Source organism: Gymnogyps californianus, chromosome 18, assembly GCF_018139145.2.
Source record: "Gymnogyps californianus isolate 813 chromosome 18, ASM1813914v2, whole genome shotgun sequence".
Taxonomy (NCBI): domain Eukaryota; kingdom Metazoa; phylum Chordata; class Aves; order Accipitriformes; family Cathartidae; genus Gymnogyps; species Gymnogyps californianus.
In genome coordinates, this window is record NC_059488.1 from 7849320 (window position 1) to 7862510 (window position 13191).

Here is a 13191-nt window from a genome sequence, read left to right on the forward strand (position 1 = left end):
TTTGCTATCACACAAGACAATCTCTGAGCACTAGTAACCGAAGGCCTCAGTAGCATTTGGTCTTCACTTGCCAGTACCACTTATCCACCTACACTCCCTCCCTGTCCTTAGCTGTGGGAAACAGCTGCACACTCACACTCCCTTGATCTGACTCCATTTACTCTTTTCCTTTTCAGAGCTCAGGCTGTCTCTGGCCTCAGAAACACCATACCCATTTCCTTCCTGTCCCTTTTGCTTCCTCCTTCCAAAATATCTTTGTTTCCATGTTTCAAGCCTTCCTCCTCAGAGTTCTAGGTAGGAGTTAAGTGAATGTCCTGTTATGTTGATGATATAGAAGAAACCTTACATACTTGACTCCCAGCTAGAGGTACTGTTCTAGGAAAGAAGGGAAACTTGGGCCTTGCTGACACACTGAACCCTCTGCTGACAAAAATTAAAGAAGAGAGCACGCTGTACCTTGTTGACAATGACAGCAGCCGTGCTCAGCAGTACCATATGGGATCCACAATTTAGCTCCATTAATGCTCTTAATTTGAAGACATCAAGCACTAATTACACACTGGGTACTAAAAAGGCAAAACCCTTCCCCTGGTGCCAGCTACTTAGTGGTGTTCTGTTGGCTTAACAGCTGGTCAGGGTAGAGTTGGGCCAGACCAGGCCTGCTCACTTGCTCAGGCAGGCAGGTTGAGGAAAGGCCAGACTGCAGGGACAGCAAAGCACATGTTTCTGGTCTCCACAGGATGGGAATGAGTGAGAAAAACAATGGCTCTTCACCTCTTGCTTCATCAGAAGAGCTCTATTCATTTACTATCTCTGCTGTGCAGCTCAGAGTAGAGCGGTAACTCTCTCCATCACAGATGAAGGGCAGGATCAGGGGCTGAACTTTCAAGGGAGGTCCCTCAGCTATTGAGAGAAACGCTGCAGTGACAGTTCATTTGACACTCTTCTCCTGGCCTCTCAGCCCTCTGTAGCAAGCTCCAATCTCATCCTCCAGGCCTATCTGGCTAAAACCTAGACCTATTTTGGGGTAATCACTGTTATATTGCTATTATTCCATCCCAGGGAAAAGAGCAGTCTGTCAAGATGCTGTTCTTCAAAACCAAAGCCAAACTGCTCCATCCTCATCTAATGGGGGCAACTTATTGGGTAGTAATGTTTTGGGGCTTGGATGAGGTTTTCCTTTGGCATTAAAAGCCTGTCTTGACTGCATGAGAGAGAACCATAGATACATAAATGGCTTAAGTGCACCCACTGGGAATACAGAACGGCTGCCTCAGCCTGCTGAAATAACACCTCTTGCCCCTTCAGCTGTGTTTTTCAGCTATAGCTACCAAGGTACTTTCCAGAAGTGGGACAATATTCTTATTCTCATTAGCAGATGGAAGAGTGAGGCCCCTAGAGGTGAAATTACCCTCTGTCCTCTCTTCTGCCCTCCTCCCCAAAATAACCACATAATAAATCATAGGGAATAAGGAATAAAACTGTGTATCCTGACATTTTGAGAATGCTTACTTCCTGTTCCATGTTGCCGTGAAGTCGTAGAAACTGTAAGCGCGCAGAGGAGATAGATGAACGTTCAGGTTGTTCTGACTCTAGCCCTCCTGAAAGGACCTGTAGAAGGAGCTCATAGTGGAATTCCACTTGTTCACAGCTGGAGAAAAAGATGATCATCTTGTGGTGTTTTTCAAACTGCAAGAAAAACAAGAAAATTGCACATGACCATTTCCACAGGCCTCTCCCACTTCCCTGATCATTATAAGATCTAGGTGGCTTCCACTTCCAGAGATATGATTATTCGTGAAAGGATTACGCAGTTTGACACCAAATAATGAGCCCACAAAAGAAGTACAAGTACTTGCTGCACAGGTATCTCACTGCCAGCATGAAAGACACAATGGCACCTCAGCTCTCTTGTTTGTGGCTCCACATACACCAGATGCACTTCAAAGCCCTAGATCTAATCCATGCTATCCTTGACAGAGTAACAGATAAAGGCGTTGGAAAGGGCAAAGGGCTACTTAGTAATATAAATGCAAACAGAGTCTCACCTTGCATTTCTCAAGGATAAAAGCTGCTAACGTGACAAGCCTCAATTTGCTGGGGACCATCATGACATACTGCTTGAGCTTCTCTGGAACAGCAAAGTTTTCCTGCTCCATGCAGTTTGATGAACTACTGGCTTGTCTATCCGTTTGTGATGCCGGTTTCAGTGCCTTCTGGATTTCATCTGCTATGGAAATGCTGATGGGATCATTCAAACTGATATCGGCCAGCCGTGTTACTCCTAAATCACAGAAAATGAAAAATACATGAGGTCCAGTCTGGGGTGCTGCTGGAGAGGGTGATGATATAGTCACATAAAAAAACCCAACTAACGCAATTCCAGTGAAAAGCAGCGAAGGGCAAGGAACTAATGAGCCATGCCTCAGATGCTGACAGAACACCTCCACAAACTTCAGACTTTTCAGAGCTTAGCCAAGCTTAGTTGCTGCGGACTCCACCAAAAGCATCACAAGACACTACTACAGCCAACTGTGCTATTCTACTTAACATAAATGTCTTGACCAGATAGACAGCATTTGGCAGTCCTGTTTTTTAACTGTGCGTGTGGAAAAAAAACAACTGATCTTCACTCTATCACGAGTGCAAGAGTCATGAGGCCTGGCTCAATTCCTGCCTCAGCAACTGACTTCTTGTATGATACTGAGCAAACCACACAACAGCCGTCCCGTCCTGTCATTAGCTTTTTGCCTTAATTCTATATTTGTAAAGCCAACAAACCAGTGCTTCCCAGGTTGACGGTGACTTTGCTCTGGAATTTGTGAGACATATGTAAGGACCATGTAAGTATATACACTGACAGAAATTCCAGTAACAAAGAACAAGCGTCATAAGCCCAAAGAAATCAATAGGCATTATTCCACTTCTGCAAAGGGCTTCAGGCTGGCCTGTAATATAGTCAGACTCAACCAACTGTTTTGCAGTTGCCTGTGCATTATTCAGCTAAAAGAGACACCATCTGTCTATAACCTACCTTCCGTGAGGGTGGCTGAGAGCAGGACATTCTGACGTGTCTCTCTCTCAGCATTTAAAGCATTGAGTATCACAGCTACATCCTTCTCAAAGCCCAGGTCCAGGATCCTACGAAAACAGCAGAGGTGATGAAAGATGCTGTAGGAAGGAATGAGGAGAAAGTCTTATTGCTACACGAGCCAATTAGGAATAGAGGAAGTGCTAGAGCTGATCAGATCTCTGGCCCATCTAACTTCATGTTCCATCTTCAACTTTTGCCAGGGTCAGACACGTCAGAAGACACTGAGAAAATCTCTGCAATGAATAATTGTACAATAATCTGTCCAAAGGGGACGTTTCTTCCTAATCTCAGACATCTGGTGCTTGGCTGAGGCCACTGAGCATGAATGGTTTAAGACCACATGCGCGCTCCCTCTCTTATTTTTTTTAAATATTTAGTGAATTATGATGCAGATGGTATCATAATTATTTTCCAAATCTAAACACTTGGAAGTTTACCTGTCTGCTTCATCAATAATCAGCCACTGAGTGCGACGGAAATGAATACATTCTGTGGACTTGATGTGATCAACCAGGCGACCAGGAGTTGAAATGAGGATATTTATCCCTTTACGTAATCTGTTTAGATTAAAACACAAAAAAGAAACAAGAAACAAGAAAAAAGAAAGAAAAAAAAGAAGAAAATAAACCATACAGGTTAGCAGTAACTCTGGAATAGGAACCCAGAGTGAGGAACTGGAACCTACAGAGGAAAAAAATCACGGCCACAGTAAAATTAGCAGGGACAGTACTTTCTCACTGATTAAAACTGAAATTTCTTGCACAGCTAAATTTTATCCTTGATCATCATTGATACTCAGAGGCATACTCAGTGATAAGGACAGGGTGGAAAGAAATATTAATATTAAAAAAATCTAAAACACCGAAGCTAGGTTTTCTTTTCTAATTGAGTACTTTTTTTTACTGTCAAGAGTAAACAACTTTTTGTGTATGCTTATATATAGAGAAATGAAAATTCCATTTTGGATTACCAGCTTACAATTCAATTCTTGAAAAGGGAAAAGAAAGAGATTTTTAACACCAGGAAATCTCTTCTCCAGAAAGCAATTTTCCCCGTAACAAATACTGTAGACAGCACTCGGTGGTAAGCAAATACAGGTGTTTGTCACAAGAGGAAAAAAAAAACCACTGACACAAGAGATCATCTTCTCAGAAGGCTCATCAACATTTTAGAAATAGATCCAACTGGGGGAAGTGAATACTTCCTGCTGACCCAGTCACTGTGTCTGTGTAAGATCCAGGGGGATCACAGCTTGATCCAAACTCACAATCCTCTCTCCCAGTAAGAAAAGCACTCTAAAGAAGAGTAACAGATAAAAATGCTGTAGAGCAGAAGAACCCAAAATACAATTTAAGAAGCTGGCTTCCTACCTGGCTTTTTCCGATTTTCTCTTTTCTCCCCCCATTAGCACTCCAGGCACAATCCAGGCAAATGGCTACAGAAACGAAAACCAAGACCAATATAGATTCTTCTTAATAAAGAGACAGAGCCTAATCCAAAAATGATGTTTCTTGGCAAAAAGAGAAAGGACTGGGCCTGACAGCAGTGTGCACCTGATTTGATCTAAGAGATACAGTCTACATGCACTCTCTCACCCACAGCTACATATCAATGGCATCTTTAGTTCTAGCCATGTAACTTGCTTCCCACATCGTCTAGGAAGATAGAAATGCCATCATTTTTGCACCGCTTCCAATCACATAATAATATTTCTTTTCCTTCTCCCCATGTAGCCTAAATGTTCAAAGACAACCTACAATGCTGTTTCTTCATCTTACCTTTAAGCAGTATCTTCCTGTGGCCAAGGAAAATTTAAGAAAAACACAGGACCTATAGTTTATACATACGTACACAGACCTACATGCACGCAGTCACCATGTCTGTGAACATTAAACGTCAGTCTCATTGATATTGGCAGGAGTTTTTGCCACTGACTTTAATGAGGTCCAATCCTTCATTGAATCCAATATTGCCCAACATTTAACAGAGGAGATAATCAAAGCACAGTACTGCCATTTTCTCACTCAAGAGGAAATGCAGGACAGAAGCAGAGCACAGCTTGTAAGGATTGCACAAATGCGTGACTGGTAAATAGGCTTAAGTTTGCATGGGTCACTGCTTGCCAGAAATGCTCCAACAAAATAGTTTCTACACAAAGAGTTTCTTTTTAAGGTTTAAAATAAGGAAGATGTCTAAGCAATATAACCTTAGCAGTTGGCATTAGAGTAATTGCGTCAGGAGCAGCTCAACTAGCCTTTTTCTCTCTCAGTAATTACATAATCATATTACACCCTCCTGTTGTCCAGCCCTTCCAAGGTCCAGTCAGACCACGATCTAAATCATCTGCTTTGGGTCACTATGACAGTTTACACTGGACTCAATGGTTACTACACGTTATATGTAACAAAGAAAAATTAAAGGGGGTCAGTCCAGACTTCATCCTTTGAAGGACATCAAAAGTCCACGCATAATAACTTCTAATTGCTATGGAAGAAGACTGAAGTACTTTAAACCTCAGCATGACACAACAAAATCTTACTTAGTAATTCCAGCACTAAAAAAGACCTGGAAAGTGCCTTATTATTTCAAGGGAAAAACAGAAGAGGGAGTGGGAATACGGATCAGATAAACGATTTGGATACCTTCTAGCCCCATGGTAAGACACTCTGCCTCAATTAAAAGGAAAGCACTATCATTTAACGATTTTAAAAGCCTTCTAATTTCTCCAGCCATTCAACTGGCAAAGCAGTTCACCAAGTTCTACTCCCCATCTGAAACCCATCTGCCTAGTATTAGTTTCAGTAAAACGGTACTTGTCATTGTGAGAGTTTCCATTCATAACTCAGACTGAAACAATGGTAGGTACTTCTAAAAACAAAACAAAAAGTTGTGAAAATCAACTACACTTGTTTATGAACACATGTGCAACTACGGTGCCATAATTAATCACTTAATTGTTTATGTAATAGTTTAAAACATGCCACAGGGAAATCACGCACTTAAAGACAAACAGATTTATCCTTAAGGACCACATATCTTGCCAGATGCTGCATTTCCTTAAACATTCAGTTGAATTCACAGGAACTGAAGTTGCTTAGCATCTTACAGCAAGAGGCTCAAGGAATAAGAAGAACACAGAGCACTGAATTCTTACCTTAAGTAGTTTCTGCATTGTATCGAAACTTTGGAGTGCAAGCTACGGAAATCAACAAAAGAAAGTGAGCTCTGAAAAAGTCCCTGGACTACAAAGATGGACTACAAGCCCCTTTGGCTCAAAAATCTGTAAGTTAATCTACTTATGAGTATCATCAGAATTGTAAATACATCCTTAATTCTTCTTTTAGAAGCTGCTTATTATTTTATTCTCTTGCATAATCCTTCTTTTATTATATTTGGACCTGTTCAAAAACCCCTCTATTGGTTCAGCTCCACAAGCCAGCTCTCAGGACAACAGAGATTTCTGCTGGCTTCTGTGAATGCCCCAGGGAGAAAACAAGCTGAAGCCACAGAAGATTTTGCTCCACTGGAAGAGGAAAACGGAAAATGGCACAATTTCTGGAAGAAAACCACTATGAAAAGGAAATGCAGCCCAGAGGTTAGTTATCTTCTGGCAGTCAGGGCAGACCACATTATTCCCTCACCTGTGGGAATATGATCACCCACGGAGTGATCATACCACTGATCTTTCTACCTCTCCTTCTCCCAGTCAGCAGAACAGAGATGGTATGCACAAAGCTTGCAAACCTAAATGTCTCATCAGTAGGAAACATTTAGCTGTTGGGTTTCATGTGCTGTCTGACAGCCACTTCTGCCGTGGCAATGATGAAGACCAAGAAAGGCAATGGTGCCACCCTGACTCATTCATGGAATGAGTATGTGAGCAGGGCTTAGTTATTGGAGTCAAACTATTTTAAATGCTCTGACTACACATGCTACATACTATTATTTGCCAAGCTCTCAAGAAAGGCTGTTGCTTTCAATACAAAGTAGAAGTAATACCAACTGTAATTACAAATTATCTTCATAAGTACTCTCAATGGCAGCCCCTTAAACAAGCTTACGAACAGTTTCCTACATGCTTAGTATTCGTACAGCATCCTAGAGAGGCAGTAAGTTTGCTGCTGTAAAAATTTAAATAGCTTCAGAGCTTTCTCCTTTCACAGAACCGAGCTGAGATATTGCACTGCAGGTTGTATAAAATATTGTGCCCCAAACTAGATACCTGCAATCAATTCTCCCACATGGAAGTTACTATCATTTGACATACCAAACAAAAACAAAACAAAACAAAAAGGTTGATACCCTGCTCTGAAATTACCTTTGCAATTGCAAACAATATAAATCAAATAGAAGAGAGTTCAGTGGAGAAACCAACTCTTGGAAGCCGCATCTTCAGCATTCACTTACAGATTTGAAAAAAGGGCTTTAAAAACGAAACGTTTGTATAAACCTACACATTTGCAAAGCTGATTTCATTGGTTTTACTTATTCCCCCTGTGTGAGCTAGGCAAGCTTCTCCCTCCCATGCACTGAGCTAGAGAGTTTCTCCAGTCTTCACAATTATTTCCAACTGCATGAGGAAAACTTAGAGATTCTTTTCTTTCTTACTTTGGTATGTCACTGAACAAAAATGACAACATGCATCCAGAGAGCAAACCCTCTTTCTGTGAGGGCAACATCTGAGCAAAAGGACAGACAACGTTTCCTAAGACAGTCCCTGGTGGACCCACGTCTACACACTAAAAATCAGTGTTGAAACACTCAGGTTCAGACAGAATCAGAAAGAAAAAAGGCCACCTACCTCTCTTGTTGGGACTAATATGAGTGCATAAGGCCCATCACTGCGCTGCAAACAGAGAAGACAAGAGGTCCACTAGGAAGAATGTAGCACTGATAAACAGAGCACTTCCACGTCTGACTGCTATTAGCCAATAAAGTGAATTCTGAAGGGTTTTAGTACAAGTTCGTACACAATAGTTTGGGGGATTCCCCCCTCCTAGCTTTTAAAAAAATCATGTCTTTCAAATATCAATACTGCACTGCCTTCCCTTTCCTGCTTGGAAACCTGCTCACAGTCATACCCAACATCTTATTCCATACATACACTGTTTCACTCTTGTATTTCTGAGTTGCAGAAATACTCTCATGTTTGATGCATAGCAACAATCTGTACGTAGCAGCTGGAGAAAGTTAACAATCCAGGACAGGTTGGAAACATTTCAACCCATAAGGAAAGTCAGGGTGACCTCTTTCCATAAAACACATAAGAGATGGCAGATCTGCAGCAGCATTTTCTGGTCAATGAGACAATCCAAACTGGGAGCAATTATCAAATCTCACTCCATGTCAAAGATTAGAAACTTATTACTCCTAAAGACATGGCAGTAACTTTTGTTTTCAGTTCTCCCAGCTTCCAGATCATTGCCTCTCCTGCACTCCACCTTCTCCAAACTGGACAATTCAGCCTACTGCATGAAGTAACGGGGAATGAGTAACATTGTTCTTGTATCATCTGTATCTCAACAGCACAGGAGGATCACATAAGCCATATGCACAAAGGGGAAGAGAGACTGTTTGACCTTTGTATCAAGAAGAGATAGTGATGACTACAAGATAAGAGCTGGAGTTTATTTTTATTAATCTTAATATCAAAAGCAAATATATTTAATTCTGTTGCACCTACCTGTATTTTGGATTCCATTCCTTGCAAAGACTGTACGAGTGGAATCCCATAGGCAAGAGTTTTACCTTTTTAAAAAGGAGAAAATTGGAAGACTTTCCATCAAAAAAAAAAAAGTGGTAAATACAGCACTCCAGCAAATTAAAGTACCATTCATCCTACCATTCTCAAACTGAGGTCAGAATCTGGAAAAGTTTTAGTTAAGTAGAAAGTTTCCAGAACGGAAGATTGACAGGCAATTCACCAAAGGGTTAAATTAAAAAAAGAGAGGTGGTGGTATTGCACTGAGACCTATCTAAATAAATATCCCCACCCACCCAAGGAAACAAGACATCGAGCCATAGGCTGCTGTAGAGCAAGCACGTAAGTTTGCATGGTAAGAGCGCGTGCTGCTTAGCTCTGCTGGCCTCCTGGATCTGCATCCCCAGCATGAGCCGTGGAACAGGCCCACGTGCAACGGCTGGCAGCTGCACATCAACGTTCAGTCCCACCACTGGGTTGTTACAGAAGTTTGCACAGCATCTGTCTGTGTCACGGCAGTCCCAGGCCGGGCTTCCCAGCCTGTCACTTTTATGAGCTGTACTGGGAACGTGAGGTTTTGGTTCTGTATTTGGGATCCAGTTTAATATGCCCTAGGGAAGGAGACTGACAATTAAATACTGACCTGAACCAGTCTGAGATCTCACTAGAGCATCTTTGCCTTGCAGCAGCACAGGAATTGTTTGCTTCTGAACACTGCATAACAAACAAAACAGGTTAGGAAATACGAATGCAACATAGGATAGAATCCTAAGGTTTTAACATACAGTGACTGTTTCAAAACTGTTTACCCCAAACTCCACGCATTCATCTCTGCTGTGTAGCTACACCAGTAGAGGTGACTTCTAAGGAAAGCCACTAGACAGGCATCAGATGTGATGAATTGAAAAAAGATGGTTTCATGATTCAAGTACCAAATTAGAAGGCAGGACTCCAAGGTTCCATCTTCAGCTGTGACAACTGACTTGCTGTGTAACTTACAAGTTATTTCTCATCCCAGATTTTGAAAGCAACAAACCCTATGGCAAATGGGACAGCTTAACAGGTACTGTGGTATTCACAAACCAATTACATATAACGAAACAATCATAGATGACTGGCTTTAAGGGGTAGTGAAATGCAAAGTTTTTATATGAATTTGCTTACCTGGTCATGCTACTTATCTTTAGGACGGTGTTTATTGTGGAGATCTAGAGAGAGAATAAAGAGCAGTAAACAGGTTTCATTGTCAAACTGTTCCTTTTGTTACTTTTCGTAGTACAACATAGAGCAAAAACCAGAAGACTGATCCTTATTCTCTACATTACTGGTCCAGGGCTACTGGAAGTAAAAGTTTCCATGTCCTCAAAATACTTCTTAGTTAATCAGAATTACATCATTGCTGGTACATCATGAAATATCAGACTTGTTAAAATACTGCACTCCCAAATAGTTTTCTGTGGTTTTTTGGTGTTACAACTGCAAACAGTGAAGGGTGCTGGGACAGTGTGTTTGGGGACAGGTCAGGACACTGGCCAGCACGTTGAGCTAGGAGACTGCAACAAAATCAGGCAAAGTACTGGCAAGCCTGTCCAAGTCACCATGAATAAAGGTGCATCTCTCAGGTCTCTACCTGCTCCCCACCCCAAAAAAAAGCACGTTTCAAGGCACATGGCCTTCCTGCCACTCACCAGATGTGGGTGGAGGTCCAATTGGCTAAAAGAATCCGTAGTGAAAACATTTTCTTGCACCTGCTGCACTGCTTTTCTGAGTTAAGGGAAACAAATCAAAACAAAACAAAGCACATGGTGTGGTTAAAAATTCTACAGTAGTATTCTATGTAAACAGCAATGAAACTACATGTACCAACCAACTACTTTGCCCAAGCAAGGGCAAGAATTCAAGGCACTGAAAGGGTTTTTTCCCTCCTATTTGTCTAAAATACCTGTGAATTGCCGGGATATCAGGGTTGTTTCTAAACAGGCTGGACGTCTTAATGAAAGGTTTGCTTTTCTGGCTTTCATTTCTGTTGTCAGACAACTGCTTCTTAGGAAGACATTTTTGTGATGAACTTCCCTTTTCCCTGATGTCAGCTTCCGTAGCACATTTCTTGAAGGTGTTTATTGATGGCTTACGTTTACATTTCAAAGGTGGGTTTCCATGTGGTGACTGGAGCTTTCTTTTCAGAACGCTAGGCTGTTTTAATGTTAACAAACCAACCAGATAGCAAGAACTCATTAATGACTGAGAATTAACAACATGATATCATGTTGAACACAAACATCAGCCCACAGACAGATCCCTTATTTTTGGAATCCCCTACCCCATGACTAAAGAAACTAAGTTTGATTTTTGCAGCTAGGCAGTTCCTACTCTAACAGGTTCACCACCACGCCTGAGACCTCTGAACATTACTGAAATGCAAAGAGAAATCTAAAGTCATATATAGTGCTCATCTCTAAAGGATTTCACCTAGCTTCTCCAGTAACTGAGCAGAACATGCTTTAAAAATCTCTCTCAAAAGCTCTGCAAATCTCCTGATTACATTAAAGCCATCCCTATGGGCTTCCTTCTTTCTGTGGGCACAAGGGATGGCCTGTACTTCACTCCAACTTATGCTTCTGCCAACTTGCAGCATTTCTGAGCTCTTTATTTCTTCTTCTGCAGCAATCAGTTTATTTTACTGATCTTCCAATCATCTTAAGAAAAACTTTTGCTCTCCCCATATCCCTCCAGGAACAGTGAAGAAGAAAATTAAATGTAACTTCCTTTGGTCCCCAAAGCTCTTCCATGTCCCCCAGCCCTTTTTCAATGAACTTGTTTTTCCCGACACGATTGCAAAAATCCTGAAACGTGTGAAATGCCAGCAGAATCTTGCCCCACTTTTTTTCTCTCTCTTCTCTACTCCTAGTTGCACACTCTGATTTTCTTTGTTCTCCTATGAACCATACTGTTTTCAAGCTCTATTACTTTTTTCACTCGTTTCTTCACATTTTTGGCAACCAACCAAAACCCAACCTCCTTCCACCAACATCCACTATCAGAAAAATGATGGTGGTGGTGCCCAGCCTCACAGTACCTAATGTAATCAGGGTAAATCCTGGCAAACACTTAACTCTCACATACTTTCGCACAATTTTTAAGAACGATTTAAGAATTAAGAACAATATTTGAAACAACCCAGAATCACTATAACAATAACTTTAAAAATTGAAAACATCTATTTAACCCATTCTTGTGCTCCTTTCCTCAAACTTATGAGAGTAAAGCACCTGTTCCTGCAGCTCACAGCATTCCCACAGTTAGAAACTTACTCTAAAGCATAAGAAGAATTCCCCTCCCTGGCAGCATTTCAAAGCATCTCTAAGTGAGGCAGAGGCCTGTTAAGAGCGGTACTCACAGCTTCAGCAGTCAGCCCCCAACAAGTCAAAAGCCGCTAACAACGTAAGGAAAGCGCAGAGCAATCCCACAGCAGCCCATTTAAAGGATTAGAGAAGCCCGTACCTGCCGCCTCCCACCCACTCCCTGACAAGTCTTCCCCCTCCACAGCCACCACCCAAGGTGGCCGGGCCCGTCTCCCTGCCGAGCCACCAGGCCCCTGTGCAGGTACCAACCCCGTCTCGGGGGGAAAAAGCCAAAGGCTCGATTTAAGAACTTTTCAGACACTGACTCCCCACCCCGCTGACCACGGCTCCCCCGGGGCCAGCCCCCAGCCGGTGCCCCCCCCCCCGGTCCAGTCAGGGCGAGAGCCGCGGCTTCGGCCCGCAGCGGCACCCCAGAGCCCGGCAGAGCGACGGCCGCGAGGGCTGGCTCTGGCCGGGCCCTCAGCCTCCCCCGGCCGCACCTACCCGGCTAGGGGCTCCGGGCCCGCGGCCCCGCGGCGCCGAGCTGAGGTTGAGGAGCAGCGTCCCGCCCGCCGCCATGGCCCGCCGCCTCCCGCAGGGCCCCGGGGGGCCGCCCCTCAGGCCGGGCCCAGCCCGCGAGGGCGGAGGGGAGGCGGACGGCGGGGGCCCCCCATGGGAACGGCCGCTCGCCCGCGGCCCCCGGCCACAGCCGCCCCGCTGCAGGGGCTCGGCCCGTCCCTCCCGCCCGCGCCGCCGGGCCCGCGGGGCGGCGCAGGCGGCGACAGGGCAGCCCCAACCGGGGCGGCCGGGGGCTTCGGCGGCGGCGGCGGCGCATGCGCGCTGCGGCCCGAGCGGCCCGTGAGGCGGCGGTAAGATGGCGGCGGCGGCGGAGCGCGGGGGCAGCCCCTCGCTGTCGGCGGGGGAGGAGGAGCCGCCGCTGGGGCTCGACTCGCTCGTCGAGGAGGCGGCGGCGGCGGCGCCGAGCACCGGGTTCCGGCTGACGGCGGTGCGGCGGGAGCCGGCGGTGCGGCTGCAGCACGGTGTCAGCGGGCTGG

At 44.1% G+C, this 13191-nt stretch overlaps 1 protein-coding gene across 1 annotated transcript in view; it reads right to left on the reverse strand.

Annotated features, from left to right (window-relative positions):
• The window catches only part of DDX31 (DEAD-box helicase 31), a 50505-nt gene extending 37704 nt beyond the window's left edge, over positions 1-12801 (reverse strand). Inside the window, exons 1-13 of the mRNA XM_050908183.1 lie at positions 12641-12801; positions 10738-10988; positions 10484-10559; positions 9960-10003; positions 9439-9509; positions 8778-8842; positions 7896-7940; positions 6249-6290; positions 4465-4529; positions 3532-3651; positions 3035-3141; positions 2049-2284; positions 1513-1689 (exon numbers count right to left, since the gene is read on the reverse strand). Coding sequence (XP_050764140.1) covers positions 1513-1689; positions 2049-2284; positions 3035-3141; positions 3532-3651; positions 4465-4529; positions 6249-6290; positions 7896-7940; positions 8778-8842; positions 9439-9509; positions 9960-10003; positions 10484-10559; positions 10738-10988; positions 12641-12715 — 1374 coding nt within the window. The 5' untranslated portion in view covers positions 12716-12801. The remainder of the gene's footprint in view (positions 1-1512; positions 1690-2048; positions 2285-3034; positions 3142-3531; positions 3652-4464; positions 4530-6248; positions 6291-7895; positions 7941-8777; positions 8843-9438; positions 9510-9959; positions 10004-10483; positions 10560-10737; positions 10989-12640) is intronic.
• Positions 12802-13191: the final 390 nt, after the last annotated feature.